This window comes from Lethenteron reissneri, chromosome 2 (genome assembly GCF_015708825.2).
Source record: "Lethenteron reissneri isolate LAM-NWPU_2019-01 chromosome 2, ASM1570882v1, whole genome shotgun sequence".
In the NCBI taxonomy this organism is placed as follows: Eukaryota; Metazoa; Chordata; class Hyperoartia; order Petromyzontiformes; family Petromyzontidae; genus Lethenteron; species Lethenteron reissneri.
In genome coordinates, this window is record NC_083780.1 from 3,488,622 (window position 1) to 3,513,093 (window position 24,472).

At 51.2% G+C, this 24,472-nt stretch overlaps 2 protein-coding genes across 10 annotated transcripts in view; one reads left to right on the forward strand and one right to left on the reverse strand.

Moving 5' to 3' along the window:
- On the forward strand, positions 1-18,158 carry LOC133342137 (NXPE family member 3-like). 9 transcript variants are annotated; one of them, XM_061551108.1, is made up of 10 exons: positions 1-210; positions 2,359-2,420; positions 6,420-6,508; positions 6,720-7,229; positions 11,375-11,619; positions 12,091-12,161; positions 12,793-13,008; positions 13,698-13,868; positions 15,159-15,519; positions 17,579-18,158. In XM_061551108.1, exons 3-10 carry the CDS (start codon positions 6,428-6,430, stop codon positions 17,874-17,876), a joined length of 1,953 nt encoding a protein of 650 aa, XP_061407092.1. In that variant the 5' UTR covers positions 1-210; positions 2,359-2,420; positions 6,420-6,427; the 3' UTR covers positions 17,877-18,158. The 9 variants fall into 9 exon arrangements, 5 of the variants coding, with proteins under 5 accessions (XP_061407092.1, XP_061407085.1, XP_061407121.1 ...); XR_009755098.1 differs by lacking the exons at positions 1-210; positions 2,359-2,420; positions 17,579-18,158 and adding exons at positions 5,475-5,580; positions 16,020-17,512 and having other exon boundaries at positions 15,159-15,973; XR_009755099.1 differs by lacking the exons at positions 1-210; positions 2,359-2,420; positions 17,579-18,158 and adding exons at positions 5,475-5,580; positions 16,097-17,512 and having other exon boundaries at positions 15,159-15,801.
- LOC133342468 (beta-1,3-glucan-binding protein-like) overlaps positions 17,959-24,472 on the reverse strand; it is a 13,882-nt gene continuing 7,368 nt past the window's right edge. The window contains exons 7-10 of the mRNA XM_061551638.1: positions 23,219-23,290; positions 20,917-21,049; positions 19,920-20,047; positions 17,959-18,549 (exon numbers count right to left, since the gene is read on the reverse strand). Of these exons, the coding sequence (XP_061407622.1) occupies positions 18,456-18,549; positions 19,920-20,047; positions 20,917-21,049; positions 23,219-23,290 (427 nt within the window). The 3' untranslated portion in view covers positions 17,959-18,455. The remainder of the gene's footprint in view (positions 18,550-19,919; positions 20,048-20,916; positions 21,050-23,218; positions 23,291-24,472) is intronic.

Below are 24,472 nucleotides of genomic sequence, written 5' to 3' on the forward strand. Positions count from 1 at the left end.
GCTGCTGCTGCAGTCTGTTGAGTTTGGCTATAAAGACGATAGTTTTGTGTTTGTGGAGTGATTCTTCGACACACGACAACTGAGTGACTTGTTCGCTGTATTTATATTCGAACTTAAGCAGAAGATTGTGGGCCCTGCAGAGGAACTCGTGGCCTTTGGGGCATTTCAAGGCCTTCAAAACTCTTAACCGATGCAGCCTTAAGCCACAAGGTACCTCAAAATGTGCAATAGCATCAAAAAAAAAACATCCAAGCTGAATAGACAACAACATTGCAGGGTTTAAAACGAATTTTGCGTGTTATTTATGTAATAATAAGACGCGAAAGTGATGTATGAGTTTAACAAAGCGTCTATTTGATAGACCACGCGTTCGCGAGCTCGTGTTAGTGGCGTGTTCCAGTGATACAAAGTTCATATTCTTCTTCTTGAGCACAGCAATCACTCGTCTTTGATGGCTCTTGATGGAACCCAACGTTGTGTAAATAGTACAGGACGTGACTATGAACACACGAAGTTTTACCACGTACAGAAATTGTATTAGCCGTGACTATGAACACGAGGTTTTACCACGTAATTGTATTAGCTGTGAACATGAAGTTTTCCCACGTAATTGTATTAGCCGTGATTATAAACACGAGGTTTTGCCATGCAATTGTATTGGCCGTGACTATGAACACACGAGGTTTTACCACTTAATTGTATAGGACGTGACTATGAACACGAAGTTTTACCACGTAATTGTATAGGCCGTGATTATAAACACACGAGGTTTTACCACGTAATTGTATTGGCAGTGACTATGAACACACGAGGTTTTGCCACGTTGTGTGATCGTGTATGTCTCACGTGCCACGTGTTGGCAATCACTTCCATAAAATGCAGGATGGTTGCGTTCTTGAAATACGCTGCCAGAAACCACATTTTCGCAAGAAAGGCTACGAAATATTGCACTCAACACCAATTACCAACACCCGCCATAAGCCTCGAAGTGACGGTGGTGTCACCACGGCGCCTGTGCCAGGCTAGGTGCACTTTGAGGCTGCCACGTGAAGTGTCGAAGGCTCTCTGCTGACAGGAGGAGGTCACGGGGCAGACCCAAACCATGACACCTGCTGGGTCTCGGGACAAACACAAAGATAAAAAGACAAAGATCCCCGTATAGCCTTAACAGACTGTAGGGGCAAGTGCTATTAGCGAGCACCTATGAAGGCCGGAACGGCACACGAGGGGGTGGGTGGCCAGCACCACGCCCGACCGCCTTTGTCTCCCTAGTGGCACACAATATTTACACACCGCACCAGGTACTCATTTGAGGCTGAGTCGACCTAGGGCAGGCCCGGGACCTGTTTAGATAATCATTGGTGTTGGCATATACACACATACACACACTCGGTTATCCAGATTACAACTTAATCAGTCGGTCCCGGGCCGATCCTGCGAACACCGCTCCAAAGGTTGTCGACCACAGTCCGGCGATTGTCAAAAACCCATTGACGTTGATGTTGAAATTAGAGCGGGGTGGAGATTAGAGTGGGAAGTCCGGTCAAGTTAAATGCGGTAAAGTCACGTAGGTAAAAATAAATAATAGAAAAAAATCATAAGAAATGTATTATTAATTTTTATTATTTATTTTTACCTACGTGACTTTACCGAAAAAACCTAAGAGTATGAATCCTTGCAGTCACGAAAGCTTCACATCTAGAATAAATGCGGTAACTTTTTCACACTAGGATCTGTATTTTCGTGTCTATTTGGACGTTTGTGCCAAGGTCATATCGTGAACATTAGAGTAACACACTAAGGAAAACATACACACAACACTTAAACATGTAAGGTTACGCAAGAGTGTGCAAAAATAAAGCAATTTTAAAGAATGATTCGTGATTATCCGGCGCCCTCTTAACCCCAAAGCCGCCGGATAATCAATAATCGACTGTATCTATAAAGTATAATCCATTCTTCATGCTATAACACGTTAGAAAATAGTCCGTGACTCCTGTAAATTCATTTGGCAAGAGTGCTGTTGTACAAAGTTCCTGAAACATTAATTTTTGTTTCGATTTAAAGCTTTCGTGACTGCAGGGATTCATATTATTGGTTCTTTCGGTAAAGTCACGTAGAAGGGAAATAATAAAATAAAAAATTATCACGACGTTTCGATTGCAACACAATCAATCGTCATCAGGTGTGAAAACCACAGCAAGACAATTGGAACAAAAATGTATTTTTATTTTATTTTTTATTATTTCTCTTCTACGTGACTTTACCGAAAGAATCAAGAATATGAATTTTTGTTTTACCAAAATTGACCCACAACACTTAAAACATTTTGCTCACCTTGTCTTCTTTCTTACCTAGGCTAAAGTGGCTTGATCTTTTGAAGAAGAAGAATAAAAATCACGTTCTACTACGTTTCACAAGTAAGCACCTCGCTGATCAAATGTGTTTAGAGTCATCGGTCGATCGATGCGTCGGAGAGGAAGTTTCTGCGCCGTAAATCGATCCGTGGTGGCATGTGCTGTGGGCGTCGTAAATTCGGACCGTCTGTAAACCTGAGTGTGAAGTGTTACAAACCTGTCAACCCCTGATCAGTGCCCTGCCTTATTACAGACCAATTCAGACCTTTTTAAATCCTTTATATTAAGTTCACGTGCTTGCTTGCTTGCGCGCTTACGACCGTGCAAATCTTTCGGTCGTTTTTTAACCCACTTCCCGTGATCCAATGGAGCTGACATCTTGCACACAGACTCGTTGTGCGAGACAATTTATTTTCGTGAAATTTTTTTCCAAAATTTTACACTTTTTAGGTAATTTTTTTTTATATTTAATTACCAATTGCTTAATGGTGGCAGGCAATCATCTGACCCATAGGTGGCAGCCATCTCAACCCAGAGGACGAGAGGACTCTAGCCGCCACGCATATAAAGGATTTATAGTGAAAAACTTTGTTTTTACGGGTTAATTTTTTTGTCACTCCGTGCCTTGATACATCTCAACGTTCGTCCTACAAAGTCCCATCACAAGGGAGAAACACAAACAGACAACAAAAATGGTTTGCCCATAGAGCAGGGGTGAGTAACCTTTTTTCTGCCAAGGGCCATTTGGATATCTATAACATCATTCGCGGGCCGTACAAAATTATCAACTTAAAACTAAGCCTGTTATATTTGGTCAAACATTTAATTAACTCGCTCCTAATGCGATGGCTAGAACTGCTTCTCTTTGGTGAGGCGTGCGATGTTAGATGGTATTGATGATGTTGTTGCTACCAGCAACTGCTTTCCAGGATCTGCTCCTACATTTATTGAACTTTGAGTCCCATCTGCGGTTACCTTGGTAGGGCCACATCAAATGATTTACCTTATACAGCCCACGGGCCAGACGTTCCCCACCCCTGCCATAGAGAAACGGCTTTATGCCTCTTGAACGTGAAAAATCAATTTCACTGTACAAGAATCACGTGGTGACCCATATGGGTTGTGTGCAATCAACATTTTGACTGACATTTACTGAAACATTAACCAAAGTTCATGAAAAATCGATGTTTAATTGAATATTGACGCTTCACAAATTTTAGGTGCTAAAAAAAATGGGCTTTAAAGGAATAAAAAATGCAGACAGGGTAACAGACACTGTGTGATGAGGGGTGCAGTTTGCTCAGCCAGCGTAACTCACCGTTTCATACCGTGAACGCTAAATAACCACCCATTCATATCGTAGGCAAAGACAATTTATCCTGAAAATAATGTGACGTCCCATACTAGTGCGCTATTAAAATTCAAGACGTCAATAAAAGAAACATCGTGACCTGTAAAGTACATTCACATTTCGCCGATGCAGCCATCTAGCAAGCCGTGAGGTTGCATTGCCCACCAATCACCAAGCTCCGTGGCGGAGTGCGTTACTGCGCATATGTTAGCCGAGACAAATGTAAACAAACATTCTACGAGCATGATGCGCAACGCTCAATAATCCATCTTATTATAATTGTGTTCTTGAAATAGTACCGTGGATGGCTATTTATGTATCACTTTCCTTTATATTTTTCCATTGAAATAATGTTAGTAAATCGAAAGTTCATACTCTTTGGTTCTTTCGGTAAAGTCACATAGATGAAAATTTTAAGTAATAATATTAATAAAATGAAAATAACTAAATTAAATCACGACGTTTCAGAGGCAACACAAGCTTCTGTCATCAGGTGGAACAGCCACAGCAAAATGACTGTAGTGAGCAGAGAGAGGTATTTAGTTATTTTCATTTTTTTTATTTTTCATCTACATGACTTTACCGAAAGAACCAAAGAGTAGTATGGATCCCTGCAGTCACGAAAACTTCAAATCTAGAATCGAAAGTTCGTTCTACTGAAACTTCGTACGTAGAATATTTGCATATCGAGATATATTACTGCATTTCGTGGTCTATAGTGCAGCGTGTGAGTGTGAGATTGAATACAGTGAGGTTGACCTGATTGGGATGAATGCGGTGAGGCTGATGTGCGTGTGAGTCAGGGTGAGTGTGAGTCAGGGTGAGTGTGTTGGGGCGGAGGTGAGGCTCAGGTATGAGTAGGGGTGTGTATCTGGTGCGCTGGTGTAGCGGTTAGTGCGCTGCTGTACAAACACAGCGACACGAGTTTCATTCCCGCTCATAACCAACACCAGCGATGATTATCTGAACCGGTCTTGGGCCTCCCCTAGGTCGACTCAGCCTCAAATGAGTACCTGGTGCGGTGTGTAAACATCGCCACTGGGGGGGTGTGCTGGCCACCCACCCCCTTGTTTGCCATGCTCGCTAACAGCACATGCCCCAACAGTCTGTTAAGGCTATAAGGGGATGCCTTTGTGTTTTGTGTGTTCATGTAGCAAGATCAGTGTGTGCGAGGGGCTGGTAACCCGTCCACTTAGCACTAATTTATATTAGCAACCACGGTGGACACACTCAAATCAATTTGCGCTGGAGGCCCCGAAGAGATTAATCTATGATGCCTTCTGGCAAAATCCAATTTGGTGGAGCCAGATTCTCCCCCTCCCCTCGGTGCTCTTCAAGAAGCACCAGGAAATTACCGAGGTTGGCCACGTGGGATGTCCGAACTCTCACTGCGGATAAGAGGCTTCAATTCCTCTGTCGGAAGCTGGACCGGTACCGCTTGGACCTCCGTTGAATACCAGAGGTCCGGTGGACTGGTTCTGGCTCCAGCCACCAGAAGGGGGAGGACAGTTTTTGTCTACTTGGGACAGGAAACTGCCAAACAACAAGGAGTGCCACTTTTTTAACAATATATGAAGGGTGTGTGGGAACATGGAGACGAGGTGCGGGAAGCCGTGAGTCTCATCAACGGGAGGAGAGGGATGGTGGTGGTGGTGGTGGCTTACGCCCCCACCGAAGATGAACATCAGTGGAGGGATGCGGGCAAGGTTGATGAGTCGGATGCTTTCTGTGACCTGTCGCAGGTGCTGGCTATTGCGACCCCTCAGTATAGAGTCGTCCTCTTGGGTGACTTTATTGCCCGAGTGGGTCATGATGCAGTCACCTGGTCTGGAATGATTGGAAGGCATGGTCCAGATCGGCTCAATAACAATGGTAGGAGGCTGCTGTGCAGCCCATCAGCATGTAATCACCAACACGCTGTTGTGGCATCGGTGCATTCACACGATATCATGGATGCACACCAGGCACAAGCAAGAACATCTGCCAGACTACATAGTTATTGAATAGAAAATGTGGGCCCATGTCCTTGACCAGCGGGACCTATCGTGGAATTGATCTTCCTCCTGACCATCGGCTTGTTATCTGTAAGATGTGACTACCTGACTTTCACTGCTGTGGCAATCATCCATCGAGGACTCCACTCAAACCCACAATAGCCTGGTCTCGTTGTGCTGATTAAGGTTTCATCATCGCTTACAACTGGAGTTGGCATCGCGCCCTCCCTTCCTCCTGAGTTTCACGACAGCAGCTCGTGCAGCTGTTATGTTTGCACTGGGTACTCAGCAGAGGTCGCAAACGGTTTTGATTCCTTACCCGTACCCGTACCCGGCCGCACCAGGGTCGCAAACGGGTACCTGTACCCGGCCGGGTACGGGTAGCCGGGTATCGGGTAGGGTACGGGTATCGGGTACCCGGTTGCGACCTCTGGTACTCAGTCCCGACCTCCCCAGAAACTCTGGCTCATGGAGGAGGTGTTCTGGCAAGTTGAAAGTAAGCAGCGGGCATTTGTGTGAACGTGCGATGCTGATTATGACGACGATGCTGCTGTTACTGATGATGATTCTGATGATAATTGGCATGACTGATTATGACGCCGCTGCTGTTGATTCTGCTGTTGCTTACGATGATGATGCTCCTGATGCTGCTGCTGTTGATTTTGGTGGTGATGGTGCTGCTGTTGAATGCAATGTTAATGAGGATGTTGATGTCAGGTGGAGAGATGAAAGAAGGCCGGGTGAAACGGACTCGTACTCTGGGAGCCATCTTCACCATTATCTTCGCCATCATCCTCCTCTCGAACGTGAGTGACCCCCATCACCACCCACACCACCTCCCATCATGCATCACCACGACCACCATCACTACCACCACCATCACCACCCCCATCACCTCCCATCATGCATCACCACGACCACCATCACTACCACCACCATCACCTCCCGTCTGGCCATCTAACCTCTTCTCCCCCTCCTCGGCCTCCACCTCTGCCCCCCCCCCCTGCCCCCTCTCAGCTGCTGCCGTCGAGTTTCTGGGCTGAGTGGGCCCCCCGATTCCCGTTCACGACCCCCCACATGTCCCTGAGGGTCACGAGCGCCCGCCACTGCTCCATGCGCATCGTACCCCCCCCACAGTCCCCCCCCTCCTCCTCCCCCTCCCCCCCCTCCTATCGAGTGGGCGATCTACTCACCGTGTCCATCGTGGCACGGGACTACAACGGCAGCGCCAAGCTGCGCGGCGGGGACTACTTCCGCGCGAGGATCCACTCGGCGCAGGAGGTATACGGACACGGCGGGCTCGCCGGGTTGGTGGGGCTGGCGGGGCTGGCCAGCCTGGCGGGGTTTGAGCCGGACGGCGCAGGGGTGACGAGCGCCACGGGCGCGGTGCGGGACCACGCGGACGGGACCTACTCGGCCACGTTCCGCCTGCTGTGGCCGGGTGCCACGGCCGTCTCCATCTCGCTGGTCCACTCGCGGGAGGCCGTCGCACTGCTCGCCCGCCTGCGTGACGAGGCGCCCGACAAGGTGGGGGCGGGCTGGGGGTGGGGGTTGGCTGGGGGGTGGGGGCCTACGGGGGGTGGGGGCCGGCTGGGGGGTGGGGCCTGCGGGGGGGGGGGGGTGCGGGGGGGGCTGTAGCTACAACGATACTTTGACTTTTGTCGCTTCGCTCTTGCGGCCATTTTCAATTATCACCACATTTCAAATGTCATCCACGTGCTTTCGTACAATTTCTGCCAAACCTTCCACGACATTCGCGCCACGTGCCATCCTCTTCGTTCAGTCGTTAAATAGAAGTCGTTCAGTGAGCATCTCTTATATTTGTGTTTATTCATGTGTTATTAATACCGTACTTATTTCTTTGATTATACTGTAAACAATTCATAGTTATTTTTGTGATAACAGTATAATACTATAGTGTCCATAGTTATTTTCGTGATTATAAAACACGTGTACAGTATTCCTACTGTGCTTATATTTGTTATTACTGTAAAATACTTATTTTTGTGCTTTAATATATTCATAATGGGTCCTAAGTGTGGTGATAGTAAAGCTAAAAGAACCCATAAGGTTCTCAATTTGCAAAAAAAGCTTGACATAATCAAACTTAATGAGCACAGCATGTCCCATGCTGATATAAGTCGCAAGCTAGGCGTACCTCGCACAACAGTTCGTACAATTCTTAAGAACAACGCTAAAGTGTTAGAGGAAATAAATAAACGCTACGCCAGCGCAAACCAAACTCGTTCACTTACACAAGTGTAGAGATGCATACTCTTTGGTTCTTTCGGTAAAGTCACGAAGGTAGAAAATAAAATAAATCACGACGTTTTGATCGCAACACAAGCGAACGTCATCAGGCGGGACCGATACAGCAGGACAACTGCTGATTTAGGAGAAAGATCTGCTAACGACAAGAGGTTATAAAGGGTTTTGGTGGGTTCAACCCCAGCCGTAAGTGGGCGGAGCTAGAGAAGGAAGAAAGGGGGGAGGCAAGGAGGGAGGGAGGAGTTGGACACAGGTTATAGATGGAAGCTAGAGAGAAGTTTATCTCTGTCTTCTATAACCTGTGCCCAACTCCCCCCCTCCCTCCCTCCCTCCTTTTTTTTAAAACGATCAGACGAGAAAATGCTCAGTCTTTCGGCACTTTACTTCGTTCATCATGTCGTTTGTTTGTATTTTTCTTTTAATCAAAGATTTAACGCGAGTTTCCCGTGTAACATTAGTCCCATTGTGTGTTACGGTGTTCATAGACACCAATAAGAAAACAAGTCATCCTCAAAATACCCATCACCAGATCCCCTGCTGCTGCGCTACCAGCACCATAGCGGCGAAAGGCACCTGCCTGACCTCCCTCCCCTCCCCTCCCTCCCCTGCCCTCCCTCCCCTCCCCTCCCTCCCCTCCCCTCCCTCCCCTCCCTCCCTCCCTCCCTCCCTCCCTCCTTGCCTCCCCATTCTCACAGCGCGGCAGCCAACGCTGCAGCATCCTGTATCATTGACACGCTAATTGTCTCACATTAGCATCACTAACCCAGCTTCTCTCTACCTTCCATCTATAACCTGTGCCCAACTGCCCTCTCCCTCCCTCCTTGCCTCCCGCCTTTCTTCCTTCTCCAGCTCCGCCCACTTACCCCTGGCGTTGAGCCCACCAATATAACCTCTTGTCGTTAGCAGATCTTTCTCCTAAATCAGCAGTTGTCCTGCCGTATCGGTCGCATGTGTTGCGATCAAAACGTCGTGATTTCTTTTATTTTCTACCTACGTGACTTTACCGAAAGAACCAAAGAGTATGGATTCCTGCAGTCACGAAAGCTTCAAATCAAGATTGTAGAGACGTCAATAGAGAAATCAACGTTCACGAGCAGGTAACTGCTCAGGTCACGTATCTCTCTCTGGCACCGGCGGAGATATGGCAGGGAAGCGGGCCCTGGAGGGCATGGTCCCGTTGAAGGGAGAGCGAGGGCACGTGAACGACACGGGGTAGTGAGGCGGCCCGGAAAGGGGGCTTGAGGGACACGTGACGCTGGGCCCGGTTCCTTCGGGAGAGATTGAGTAGGGGGCGTAGCCAGAGGCCAGAGGTCGCAAACGGGTTTTGATTCCTTAGCCCCCGTACCCGTAGCCGTACCCGTAGCCGTACCCGTAGCCGTACCCGGCCGCACCAGGGTCGCAAACGGGTACCCGTACCCTACCCGATACCCGGCTACCCGTACCCGGCCGGGTATCGGGTAGGGTACGGGTATCAGGTACCCGATTGCGACCTCTGGGATGAAGCCATGTTGCAGGCGCGGGTGGGTTGATTCTAGGAACTTGAATTGTGAGAAGAGACAAGACGTTGGGAAATGAGTGACAAACGATGACTCACCAGTGACTCACGGCCTACCCGTACCTGGCCGCACCAGGGTCGCAAATGGGTACCCGATACCCGGCCGGGTACGGGTAGCCGGGTATCGGGTAGGGTACGGGTATCGGGTACCCGATTGCGACCTCTGCCAGAGGCGGAGCGAGGCCACGCTCAGGAGGATAAGAGGGATGGGGGGCGGAGCGATCGTGGTTGTCTGGAATGGTGGACTCACCGTGTTCCGCCTCTTTGGTCGTCGGTTTAGATTGTATTTTAGGTTCCGTGGGTCAGGAAGAGTTACCGTCCTGACCCAGCTACGTAGTTGACCCGGTTGGGTTCTAGTTAAACCGTTGTCACGTTAAGTAGGGGCCCCGTTGGGCCGAATAATAAACGTGATGCCTCCAGATTACAGTGTGCCTCTCCGTGGAACCCACTACACAAGAATAAACACATGTAAAGGTTTCATTTTGGTTTATTTATTTTTGTTTTGTTTATTTATTCTTATGTTTATTTTTATTTTATTTACGTTTGTTTATGTTTCGCACGCACGTTTTTAAATTTACTGTAGCTATTTGCACGTACGTGTTATATAGTCACTGTAGCTATTTGCACGTACGTGTTATATAGTCACTGTAGCTATTTGCACGTACGTGTTAAATATTCACTGTAGCTATTTGCGTGTACGTGTTATATATTCACTGTAGCTATTTGCATGTTCGTGTTATATATTCACTGTAGCTATTTGCACGTACGTGTTATATAGTCACTGTAGCTATTTGCACGTACGTGTTATATATTCACTGTAGCTATTTGCACGTACGTGTTATATATTCACTGTAGCTATTTGCACGTACGTGTTATATATTCACTGTAGCTATTTGCATTTACGTGTTAAATATTCACTGTAGCTATTTGCGTGTACGTGTTATATATTCACTGTAGCTATTTGCATGTACGTGTTATATATTCACTGTAGCTATTTGCATGTTCGTGTTATATATTCACTGTAGCTATTTGCACGTACGTGTTATATAGTCACTGTAGCTATTTGCACGTACGTGTTATATATTCACTGTAGCTATTTGCACGTACGTGTTATATATTCACTGTAGCTATTTGCACGTACGTGTTAAATATTCACTGTAGCTATTTGCGTGTACGTGTTATATATTCACTGTAGCTATTTGCATGTACGTGTTATATATTCACTGTAGCTATTTGCATGTTCGTGTTATATATTCACTGTAGCTATTTGCACGTACGTGTTATATAGTCACTGTAGCTATTTGCACGTACGTGTTATATATTCACTGTAGCTATTTGCACGTACGTGTTATATATTCACTGTAGCTATTTGCACGTACGTGTTATATATTCACTGTAGCTATTTGCATGTACGTGTTATATAGTTACTGTAGCTATTTGCATGTTCGTGTTATATATTCACTGTAGCTATTTGCATGTACGTGTTATATAGTCACTGTAGCTATTTGCATGTACATGTTATATAGTTACTGTAGCTATTTGCATGTACGTGTTATATAGTTACTGTAGCTATTTGCACGTACGTTTTTCGCCGTCCAAAATACATGTGCAAGCCCAACAAAGGCTCCGCTTTGACATTCAAACATTTTTGATATTCGTCCATGCTCTGGCCCCCATCCAGACGGAAGTGCACGGTGTTCCTGTACAGTCTCGCCAAGTTGGGTGGGAGCTGTGGCCGAGGGGGTTTAACTGGGCCGGGTTGGGGGGGGGGGGGCACTGCAGAATCTCGGGCAGTGCCGGACGTGCGAGGTAGGAGTCGTTGGTCCTCACGCCCGCCCGCCCTCCGTAGGTTTTCTTCTACGGCTACTTTGAGGGCGGGGGGCGCACGGAGCGCACCGAGTGCAACGCCGTGAGGCCGGGGCGTGTGCGCGGCGTCCACGCGGAGGAAGAGCCGGAGGTGTGCGAGTTCCGCGACGCGGGGGAGCGGTGGTTCTGCGTGAGGCCCCCCACTCTGCCCTGCTCCGCCTGGAGCTACCACTCCATGGGGGGCTACCGCACCGTCACCACCAGGGCGGAGGACGCGCTGCTGCATAGGTGGGGCGGGGAGGGTGGGGGGGAAGGAGTGGGGGGGATCATCATCGTCACCGCCACCATCATCACCACTACCACCACCATCATCATCACCATCATTATCACTATCATCACCACCACCACCATCATCATCACTATCATCACCACCATCATCATCATCACCATCATCATCACTATCATCACTACCACCACCACCACCACCACCACAATCATCACCACTGTTATCACCATCGTCATCAACACCATCACCATTCCAACCAACACCACAGTAATCACCGCCGTTATCATCATCATGATAACCGCCATTATCACCACAACCACCATCATGACCATTATCCACATCATCATCACCGCCGGAAATAATCATTACCATCACTAGGTCGAGGGAGCAGGAGGACAGGAGCGGTTATGATGGTGGTGAGGATGGTGGTGATAATGGTGGTGGTGATGATGGTGGTGATGATGTTGTTTCAGATCTGTGACCGATGTACCGATTGGTGGTGGTGACCTCACCATCATGGTGCAGCCCTCGGAGGTGAACCTCAGTGAGTCACCACCACACCCCGCACACACCGCACAAAACACACCGCACCATACACCGCACACACCACACCACACACTGAATTGCTCCGGACACACCACACACACTGCACTGCACACAGACACCACGCACCGCAACACACACCGACCCGCTCCGCACATACAATGCACCACACCGCGCACCACACACCGCACCACACACCGCACCCACATTACCGCACCACGCACACACACTGGGCACACTGCACATTCACCCCACACACACCACACACACACACGAACCACACAGACACCACACACCGCACCCACATTACCGCACCACACACACACACTGGGCACACTGCACATTTACCCCACACACACCGCACACACACACGAACCACACAGACACCACACACCGTACACACACCCTCTTCCATATCACCTCTTTGCCCTCCCCTTCTCCCCCTATTCTCCTGCTCCCTCCCCTCACCCCCTCCCCGCACTCTCCCCCCCCCCCCCACTTCTCCCTCCTCTCCTGTTCCCTCCCTCTGGCACGCTCCCCCCTTTTCCTTGCCCCCTCCCACCTCCCCCCTCCATTCACCCTGCCCCTCCCCCCCCCGCCCCACTGTGCCCCCCACTCCCCCGTCCCACAAGCGGCACACCTGCCCCCGTGCCGCCCGGTGCTGCCCCCCACCGCGGTGGTGCCGAGCGGCTTCTACGTGGGGGGAGAGTGGCACTCGTTGGTGTGCGCCGCTCGGCGCTTCCGCCAGCCGGGCGCCGTGGCAAGCTGCCTCCGGGGCCGCCGAGTCTTCATGTACGGGGACTCGACGCTGCGCCAGTGGTGGCAGCTGCTCACCGACACTGCGCCCTGTGAGTGAGCCACGCGGTGAGCCGGTGAGGTTAGCTGCTCACCGGCACCTTGCCCTGTGAATGAGCAACGCGGTGAGCCGGTGAGGTTAGCCGCTCACCGACACCGCGCCCTGTGAGTGAGCCACGCGGTGAACCGGTGAGGTTAGTCGCTCACCGACACCGCGCCCTGTGAGTGAGCGAGTGAGCTATGAGGTTAGCCGGTGGGCGGGAGGGCAAGTGGGTGACCGAGCAATCGAGTGAGCGGGTAGGTGAGTGGGTGGATGAGCGAGTCGGTGGGTGATTGAGTGGTGGGCGAGTGAGTGAGTTAGTAGGCAGATGAGTTAGTGGGTAGGTGAGTGGGTGGGCGGTTGAGTTGGTGGGTTAGTGGTTGAGTGGGTGGGTGGGTGAGTGAGTGGGTGGGTGGTTGAGTCGGTGGGTTAGTGGTTGAGTGGCTGGGTGGGTGAGTGGGTGGGTGGGTGGTTTAGTCGGTGGGTTAGTGGTTGAGTGAGTGGGTGGGTGGTTGAGTCGGTGGGTTGGTGGTTGAGTGGGTGGGTGGGTTGGTTGAGTGAGTGGGTGGGTGGTTGAGTCGGTGGGTTAGTGGTTGAGTGGGTGGGTAAGTGAGTGGGTGGGTGGTTAAGTGAGTGGCTGTTTGGGTGAGTGGATGGTTGAATGAGGTCCCCCGTTCCCCCCCCGCCCGCCCACACGCACAGCGCTGAAGGTGGAGGCCAACAAGGCTCCCCTGCAGCTGGGGCCGCTGATCGCCCGGGACTCCGAGACCGGAGCCGTGGTTCTGTGCCGCTCCCACGGCCTGCCCCTGCGCTCCAAGCGGGGACCCGTCTCCTCCATCCACTACATCGCCAACGAGCTCGACAGCCTGCCCGGTGATCCCCCTGATCCCTCCTGATCCCAGCTAATCCCCCTGATCCCCGCTGATCTCCCTGAAGCCCCCTGAACTCCTCTGTTACTCGCCGATCCCCCCTGATCGCCACTAAACCCCTCCGATTTCTACTGATCCCCTTTAATCCCCTCCGATCACAATTGATCCCCCTGATTCATTTCGATCGCTGCTTCTTCTTCCTGATCCTTCCTGTTGATCCACACTGATCCCCGCTGCCCCCCCCCATCCCCACTGAGCTCCTCCCACCCTCACCGATCCTTCCTCTTGTTGATCCCCCCCCCCCCCCCCTGTTGTTGAACCTCTCTCTGCGGATCCCTCCTGAAGCACGTGGGGGTGAGCGGGGAGCGGGAGCTCCAGTCTCTTGGCTGGTTGCGCGCGAGGGGACATCGGATGCATCACTGAATTAGCAGCACTGCCCTGGCCTCGTATTAGGGGTGGGGGGGGGGTGGTGAGTGTGGTGAGGGGGGGGCTCCCATTGGCCCACACACTGCCCAGGTCTCGACAGAGCGGCGCTGCTGCTGCAAGAGGCGCGCAGGGGCACGACGGTCGCGTCTGGTTGCGCGTGGCACGTGGCGGTGGTGGCGCCAGTGGTGGTGGTGGAGATGGTGGTGATTGTGGCGGCGGTGGTGATGGTGATTGTGGTGGTGATGGTGATTGTGGTGGTGGTGGTGATTGTGGTGGTGGTGGTGATTGTGGTGGTGGAGGTGTTGTGGCCAGAGGGGCTTTGTCACGGTCTCCGGTGCTAGTGTGGCCGGAGTGGATCTGCCTGGCTCTGCAGTGGTCACACCACCACCACTACAATCACCGCCACCATCGCCACCACCACTACCAAAACAATCACCACCACCATCACCACCACCACTACCAAAACAATCACCATCACTACCGCCACCGCCACGTGCTCTAAGCTTCCCACTCGCACAGAATGATGTCAAGCATGGTGGTGACTAGCGTGTTACTCTGTGGTCTCCCCTCCCCTTCTCTCCCCGCCACACACACCTCGTTACACACACCTCATCATGTACACCTCGTCATACACACCTCGTCATACACACCTCGTCATACACACACACACACCTCGTCACACACGCACACACACCTCGTTACACACACCTCATCATGTACACCTCGTCATACACGCACACACACCTCGTTACACAATCAAAAACACGTGCATCTCGTCATACACGCACACACACCTCGTCACACACACCTCGTCACGCACACACACATCATCACGCACGCGGCACGCTCGCTCCTGGCGGGCTGCTAGGCGTGCCCGGCACGGTGGTGGTGCTCTCGGTGTGCGCCCACTTCACGTCGTTCCCCGCGGCGCTCTACGCGGGCCGCGTCGACCGCATCGGCGCGGCGCTGCGCCGCCTGCTGCGCCGCGCCCCGCGCACCCTGGTGCTCGTCAAGAGCGCCAACACCGGCTACCGCTCGGCGCACGGCTCCGAGTGGCTGGCGCGCGGCCTGGACGCGCTCATGCGGCGAGCCCTGCGCAGGCACCTGGGCGCCGGCGCGGGCGGCGTGGTCGTGGTCGACGCGTGGGACATGAGCGCGGCGCACCCCTCCCCCGACAACATCCACCCGGTGGGCGCGGTGGTGCGCGCCGAGGTGGAGCTGTTCCTCTCGTACGTGTGTCCTGACGACAATGAGGCGTGACCTGGAGATGAGGTGTGGCGTGGCGACGAGGGGTGAAGTGACGACTGAGTGTGGCGAGGTGTGACGTCGTGACGAGGTGTGGCGTCGTGACGAGGGGTGAAGTGACGACTGAGTGTGGCGAGGTGTGACGTCGTGACGAGGTGTGACGTCGTGACGACTGAGTGTGACGAGGTGTGACGTCGCGACGACTGAGTGTGACGAGGTGTGACGTCGCGACGAGGGGTGACGTCGTGACGACTGAGTGTGACGAGGTGTGACGTCGTGACGAGGTGTGACGTCGTGACGACTGAGTGTGACGAGGTGTGATGTCACGACGAGGGGTGACGTGACGACTAAGTGTGACGAGGTGTGACGTCGTGACGAGGGGTGACGTGACGACTGAGTGTGACGAGGTGTGACGTCGTGACGACTGAGTGTGACGAGGTGTGACGTCGCGACGAGGGGTGACGTGACGACTAAGTGTGACGAGGTGTGACGTCGCGACGAGGGGTGACGTGACGACTGAGTGTGACGAGGTGTGACGTCGTGACGACTGAGTGTGACGAGGTGTGACGTGGCGACGAGGATGAGGGGCGTGACGTGTGGTGGGATGTGTGTACGAATGCTGAACTTATTTTGCACTGTACATTGCCAATGGTTGTGATCGGGGGTGCGGATGGGTGTGAGGTGTGATGGTGTGATGGGTGTGATGTGATATGATGGGTTGGGTGGTGGATGCGATGTGATATGTGTGTGGGATGGCTGTAATGTTATGGGTGTGATGTGATTTGAGATGCGATGGGTGGGAGTTGTGATGTGATGGGTGTGATGATGGGATGTGTGTGACGGTGGTGTGGAAGATCGGATGGGGTGTGATGGGTGCGAGTGAGTTTGAGTGTCTTTGCATAGGTTGCACAGTAGGGGGCACAGGTGGTGCATCTGCCGGTAATATCTTGAGTCAGCCACTGACACTTGGGTCTGTCCCGTGACCTGCCAGCGGCGAGCCTCGAAGTGCACCTAGCCTGGCACAAGCGCTCTGGTGACATTCCCGCCACTTGGTGTGCTGTGGGGGGGGGGCGGCAGCGTAGTAGCGATCGGCGCCACTGTGCTTTGAACCGCGCGGCCCGAGTTTGATTCCCGCTCAGGGCAGACATCGGTGACGTATCTCTGAACTGGTATTAGCGACGCCTCAACCCCCCCCCCCATCCCCCCCTAAGTCGACCTGGAGCGGTATGTAAACATCACTTCGGAGACAAAGGCGGCCGGGCTTGGTGTTTTCCACCCCCACGTGTGCTGTGCCGGCCTTCAGAGGTGTTCGCTAACCGCACTTGCCCCGACAGTCTGTTAAGGCTCCACGGCATGAGGAGGAGGGAGGGGGGGGATCCTTCTCTGTGTGTGTACTGTGTGTGTTGTGATCTCTGCACAACACTGCCCTGCGGGGCAAAACAACACCCGGGGTCTGCCCCGTGACCTCCTCCTGCCTGCCAGCAGCAGCGGCTCTTCCACACTTCACGCGACCCCCTCAAGGGGCACCTAGCCTGGCACGAGCGCCGTTGTGACGTCACCGCCACTTATTGGCAAACGGCGGCTGTTGTTGGGGGGGGGGTGTTATGGGGGTTTGGGAAGGATGGGGATGTGGGAGCTTGTGGGGGGGGGGGGGGCTGATCACCTGACTCGCTTTCATCAATCTGTGCCAGTTGGCACACACAGCGTGATTACAGCGTGAGGGGTTTTGTGTTTTTTAACGTTAATAGACCTTCGCGGCAAAACTCACTACAGCTCCCAGTGTAGATTCCACATTCCGATTAGCCGGGGCGAGTCCATCAGTAGGACGAGCAATGTTTACTTCCCCCACAGTGTTACTCAATTTATCGACCACCCCCCCCCCTCTCCGATGATGATCCGCTTGCTTCACCGCCGAGACACAGAGCGGGAACGGGGTTCCCGTGGGGTTGCGTAGCGCGTGCAGCGGCTTCTCTTTAAGACAAATCTATTATTTAGTCATTTACCAGGTAAGGCCCCCGCTTGAGCTGCGTAGCTGTTTTGCAGAAGCGACCCGGTCATCACGAATGACGGTTCACGGAAGTGGCTTCTCATCATCGTCGTCACGTGGACATGTACAGCAACAGCTGAATGGACTCCTGAGCGCGCGATCTCAAATGTGGAGGGGGAAAAACCGGAGGACCCGGAGAAGAATCCACGCGACCACCACGGGAAGAGTGAGAGACGCGCAGACTCCAAATATACAGCAGCAGGCATCGTCGTCGTCAGGGTCGGGATCGAACCCACGACCTCCTGCAGAACAGGCGATGGAGATAACATCCCACCACCTCGAGCGAGCAATTGAAGGCGGAACGGAGTTTGGAGGGGGGGGGGAGGCGGTGAGGTGTAAATCAGTTATTTTGTATGATACAAAGAGACAAATGTGGTGAGGAGGCATCATTGATTTTATTATTCAAGGCCGGGCCGTTACAGGAAATAGAGTTGGGCCGGGCCGACACCCTTTGTTGTCCAGGCCGTGAGAACGCAGCTCTGGAGCGACGATCGTCGTCATTGTCTACCGGCCCCCGCCCCCTTACACACAATGCTCTTGCACGATTGCCTGCAAATTAAATCTACAAATCAACAATCCATCTCCCCTGTGGTCTCATTTATTCCGGGTGACTACGGGTGGAGTAATTGTGGATCTGGGTACGACTGTGGCCCCATAGGTGGCCCCACGTGGATCCAAGTGGCTGCATGGGGAACTTCACGTTACTCCACGAGGGGGCTTCGCAAGGCTCGAAAGGGGCTGCATGTGGCTCCACGTGCACCCACGTGGTTGCATGTGGCTCCACATTGACCACGTGGTTGCATGGGTAGCTCTACGTAGACCACGTGGTTGAATGGGTGGCTCCACTTGGCTCCAAGAAGGGGGGGAGGGGCTCTACTTGTAGGCCCACACGCGGATGTCCTTCACTTGCAGCGCCGCCTCCTCGCCGTTGTTCAACTCCCTCTTCCAGGTGGGGAGCCACTGCGACCTGCGGGGCGGCAGTGGAAATCCTGACTTAGAAACTTTCGTGACTGCAGGAATTCATATTCTTTGGGTCTTTCGGTAAAGTCACGTAGATAGGTAGAAACAAAAAAATGACACTACGACGTTTCGATCGCAACACGAGCCGTCATGTCGCGGTCGTGTTGCGATGGAAACGTTAGTTTTATTTATTTTTAAGTCATCTACGTGACTTTACCGAACCAAGATGAGTGGAAATCTCGTTGGGGAAAGGCGCAGCCCCTGGGAGTGCTCGCTCGCGCCCCTGCTGCTGGCTGGAGTGGCCTCCACTCGAGGGAGCTCTCGACATCCACTCCTCTTCTTTCGGTAAAGTGACGTAGAAGGGAAATAATGAAATAATAAAATTTGAAAAAATACATTTATATTTCATTTTTATTATTTCCCTTCTACGTGACTTTACCGAAAGAACCAAGAAGATGAATCCCTGCAGTCACGAAAGCTTTAAATCGAAATTTAGAGCGCGCTGCTTACCACTACCCCGCTGTGTGGCAGCTTCTCGCATGGGCAGAGCAACGAAATTAATCTTCAACTTTATAATTATCCAAATATCATCAGCATCATCAGTCACGACCACCAACACGTGTACACACACACACCCACGCAGTGCACAAAACAAAGATCCCCCGTATAGCCTTAACAGACTGTAGGGGCAAGTGCTGTTAGCAAACACCTGTAAAGGCCGGCACAGCACACGAGGGGGTGGGTGGCCAACACCACGCCCGGCCGCCTTTGTCTCCCTAGCGGCGATGTTTACACATCGCACCAGGTACTCATTTGAGGCTGAGTCGACCTAGGGGAGGCCCAGGACCGATTCAGATAATCATCACTGATGTTGACCGTGAGCGGGAATCGAACCCGGGTCGCCAGGTTTGTAGCGCAGCGCGCTAACCGCTACACCACCGCTCCCCACACGTGTACATACACATACGTGAACACACCTGCATACAACCTCGTGTCAGAGGTCGCAAACGGGTTTTAATTCCTTACCTGTACCCGGCCGCACCAGGGTCGCAAATGTGTACCCTATCCGATACCCGGCTACCCGTACCCGGCCGGGTATCGGGTAAGGTACGGGTACATGATTGAGACCTCTGGGATGAAGCCACGTTGCAGGCGCGGGTGGGTTGATTCTAGGAACTTGAATTGTGAGAAGAGACAAGACGTTGGGAACTGAGTGACAAACGGTGACTCACCAGTGACTCACGGCCTACCCGTACCCGGCCGCACCAGGGTCACAAATGGGTACGGGTAGCCGGGTATCGGGTAGGGTACGGGTATCGGGTACCCGATTGCGACATCTGCCTCGTGTACACACACATGAACAGGCGTGGCGCGTACTTGGCATTGTAGAAGTCGGCAGCCGCTCTGGGCGAGTTGTTCAACCAGGGCTTGGGGTAGGGTTGGTTCGTCCAGTCGTCCACAAAGAAGGCCGTGCCCCCCACCGCCAGGTTCAAGATCAGGTAGAACTAGGGGTGTGGGTGGTCATAGAGGTCAGAGGGTGCAGGCACAGGGAAGGTCGTAGGAGGTGGAGGGGGGGGGGTAGGAAGTAGTGGTGGTGGTTTCCGAAGTTTTCGGTGCAAATTGTGGACCTCCTATAAAATCAGAATATTCATTTATACTGGAGGCATTCGATGAGCTATGAAGCTCTCTTTCAAAGATTTCCTGAAGGTACAATACAAAAATTACTTCATAAACAAGGTCCCGGCTTTCCAGATCCTATCGGCTCTTCGAATCCATATTTCAGGTTTCTGTGCCAGGTTTTCAGGCCACAGTATCGGAATCCAGGTCTCTCATTCCATTCCTAGGATCCCAGATTCCATTTCCCAGATCCAAGATTTCAATATCCATTTCCCATTACCCAGATTTCTAGATGGGTGTGGGGGGGTGAATCCAGAATCCAAGAATCTGATGTTTCAGGACCCAAGTCTCAGTATCCCAGGATCAAGGCTCCCGGATCGAGTTCCTAGACCTAAGTTCTAGACTCCAGATACCTTCATCGAGGACTCAGGATTCAGCGCCGGGGTGGCAAGATGTTAACTACCTCGCCTGGTACACAGAGGAGGTCGTGGGTTCGATCCCGACCCTGACGCCTGTATACTTGTAGTTTGCATGGTCTCCCCGTGGTCACATGGATTTTTTTTCACATTTAGAAACACGCGTTTAGAGTATTGGACTGCTATATATTTGGATATGATAAGTCACTTCGTTTGTGGCCAGGTCGCTTCTGAAAAAGAGCTACATAGCTTAGTGGGCCTTACCTGGTAAAACTAGTATTTTAGTTTTTAATAGTTTTAGTTTAGATCGCCTCGCCTTCCTCCCAGGTCCTCATCCTCACATCTTGGTCGAAGGGCGCCATCTTTCCTCGCCCCTTCCACGGGTTGTCGATGTTATTGGGGAACGCGCCCAGGCCCCAGAAACCATCTGCTGTCGGGTTCACCTTCAGGGTTTCCTCGCCGTCCAGCAGGAACCTGGGGACACACATCCGTCGCTTTGAGGAAACTGGAGACATATCGAGTGGTCAGGAGCAAACTGGAGGCATCTGAAGGGACCAGAAAGAAACTGGAGGCATCTGAAGGGACCTGGAGGAAACTGGAGACACGTGGAGTTGCCAGGAGATAATTGGATACATCTGCAGAGGCCAGGAGAAAACTGGAGGCATCTGGAGGGACCAGGGGGGGACTGGAGGTGTCTGGAGGTACCAGGATGAAACTGGAGGGAGCTGGAAGGACTAGGATGAAAGTTGAGATATTTGGAGGTACCTGGATGAAACTGGAGGCATCTGGCGTGGCCAGGAGGAAACTGGTGTCCACCAGCTTCACGGCTCCAGCAAAAAGTGAAAGTCAACAAACCCGCACATTCATCTGCCCTGTATTGAATCCTGGGTTTTAATCCGTGGTGTTAGTGAATACACAATGATGATGAAGGAGACTAAACACAACCTTTGGCAAACGACCAGTCCGGAAATGAAATCATTGTGACGTCTCACTTATTCGTCCACAGGCCTGAGTGACATCACAGACTTTACAAGCAGCTGACTCATCTCACCTGAGTGACATCACAGACTTTACAAGCAGCTGACTCAGCTCACCTGAGTGACATCACAGACTTTACAAGCAGCTGACTCAGCTCACCTGAGTGACATCACAGACTTTACAAGCAGCTGACTCATCTCACCTGAGTGACATCACAGACTTTACAAGCAGCTGACTCAGCTCACCTGAGTGACATCACAAACTTTACAAGCAGCTGACTCAGCTCACCTGAGTGACATCACAGACTTTACAAGCAGCTGACTCAGCTCACCTGAGTGACATCACAGACTTTACAAGCAGCTGACTCAGCTCACTTGAGTGACATCACAGACTTTACAAGCAGCTGACTCAGCTCACCTCAGTGACATCACAGACTTTACAAGCATATGACTCAGCTCACCTGGGATGTCATCGCAGCCGAAAGCAGTTCTCACATTCCCAGCCACGTTCCACAGAATCAAGGCCGTAATTATAATACATATTGGGGGGGGGACACATCCCCTACCAATATTCATTCAAAAATGCTCAAAATGCCCCCCCCCCCAATATATTGCTATAAAATATATTTCTGTTAATATGATTGTGGTTATGGTTGTACTTTATTAATCCATAATCTCTGCCATTACATACAATGCAACAATAAATGGTAAAAAAGAAAAAAACAGTCCTGTAATACAATCTCAATGTAATACAATACACTATTAGATATTGTACAAAATAAATAAAAAGTCCATCCTATATGTTAGTGAATTTCTTTATACTTTAGGCAGGAAATTCGTTTTCAAATTTAGAATTTTTTTTCTTCTGGAGGTGGACCCCCAGACCCCGTGGAAGATTTGGTCCCCCCCCCCCCCCCCCAATGTTGACCCCATGGTTACGGCTTTGCACAAAGTCAACGGCTTGCTTCAAGGCCACACAGCAGACCTAAAGATGCTCTCCATGCCCCCAAATTTTAGTCTATCGCCCGTCTCACCTCAAAAGATCTGATTGCTGCTGCAGCCCCATTGCGGATTCAAATAAAACCAAAAAAATGCCAGGCAAAGTCTCACTGAGCTCTATAGCTCTCTTTAAGCAGAAACGACCTGCCCACAAATTACATCTCAACGAAGTGGCTCATCATGGGGAAATGTACAGCAGCCAAATACTCTCAACTCGTGTTCCTAAATGTGGAGGGGGAAAAAACCGGAGGAGCCGGAGAAAACCCACGCAACCACGGAGAGCGTGAAGACGCAAACTCCAAATACACAGCAGCAGGCGTCGGGGTCGGGATCGAACCTAGGACCTCCTGTACACCGGGCGAGGTAGTCAACATCTCCTAGCCACCGCGGTGCCCCTTATCTCTTGCTTCTGCATGGACACCACCATCTGGATGCCCGATGGTTCCTCAATGATTCTTGTAGCCAAGTCCATGATGATTGTTACGATAATGATGATGATAATGCTGATTCTGTTGATGCTGTTGATGATGATGCTGTTGATGATGATGATGATGCTGATTCTGTTGATGATGCTGTTGATGATGCTGATTCTGTTGATGATGATGATGATTCTGTTGATGATGATGCTGTTGATGATGATGATTCTGTTGATGATGATGCTTGTTACCTCATGTATTCTGGTGTCCACTCCACCTCATACTTGTGGAATCCACTTCCGAAAGTCCCCTCTTTCGCGTGCCTGTGATGGGGTGGGGGAGGGGGGGAAGGAAGGGGGGGGGGTATATGAATACTCTTTGGTTCTTTGGTAAAGTCACGTAGGTAAAAAAAAATAGAAATAAAAAATAAATAAAACGTTTCGATTGCAACACAAGCAATCACCATCAGGTGTGAAAATCACAGCAAGAACATTTATGTGAAACCCGGATGGACATTGACGATTCAATTAAATACATCGATTCGTTTTATTTACGTCGTTGTTGTTGTGATGAAAGTTGTGGTCATCCTAGTGATTGTTGATATTGTTGCGGGCTATGTTTATTTATTTGTATTCGTTACTTGTTTACCGAGATAAGCCTCACCGAGTTCCACGACTCTTTGTCAGAAGGGTGCTGCCACGTTCCAGAGGTGTGGACTCGAGTCATGTGACTTGGACTCGAGTCAGACTCGAGTCATGTGACTTGGACTCGAGTCAGACTCGAGTCATGAATTTGATGACTTCAGACTCGACTTGGACTTGCATAACAATGACTTTGTCCCACCTCTGAGGTGTGGACTCGAGTCATGTGACTTGGACTCGAGTCAGACTCGAGTCATGAATTTGATGACTTCAGACTCGACTTGGACTTGCATAACAATGACTTTGTCCCACCTCTGAGGTGTGGACTCGAGTCATGTGACTTGGACTCGAGTCAGACTCGAGTCATGAATTTGATGACTTCAGACTCGACTTGGACTTGCATAACAATGACTTTGTCCCACCTCTGAGGTGTGGACTCGAGTCATGTGACTTGGACTCGAGTCAGACTCGAGTCATGAATTTGATGACTTCAGACTCGACTTGGACTTGCATAACAATGACTTTGTCCCACCTCTGAGGTGTGGACTCGAGTCATGTGACTTGGACTCGAGTCAGACTCGAGTCATGAATTTGATGACTTCAGACTCGACTTGGACTTGCATAACAATGACTTTGTCCCACCTCTGAGGTGTGGACTCGAGTCATGTGACTTGGACTCGAGTCAGACTCGAGTCATGAATTTGATGACTTCAGACTCGACTTGGACTTGCATAACAATGACTTTGTCCCACCTCTGAGGTGTGGACTCGAGTCATGTGACTTGGACTCGAGTCAGACTCGAGTCATGAATTTGATGACTTCAGACTCGACTTGGACTTGCATAACAATGACTTTGTCCCACCT

What these genes read in the sequence shown, in the direction of transcription:
- LOC133342137 (XM_061551101.1), top strand. Translation starts at nt 5,541, where the DNA reads ATGATTGGAAGGCATGGTCCAGATCGGCTCAATAACAATG. An exon ending in GAGGACGCGCTGCTGCATAG is followed by an intron (nt 11,620 to 12,090) that starts GTGGGGCGGGGA and finishes ATGTTGTTTCAG; the next exon opens with ATCTGTGACCGATGTACCGA. An exon ending in GAGGTGGAGCTGTTCCTCTC is followed by an intron (nt 15,520 to 17,578) that starts GTACGTGTGTCC and finishes GCTGTTTTGCAG; the next exon opens with AAGCGACCCGGTCATCACGA.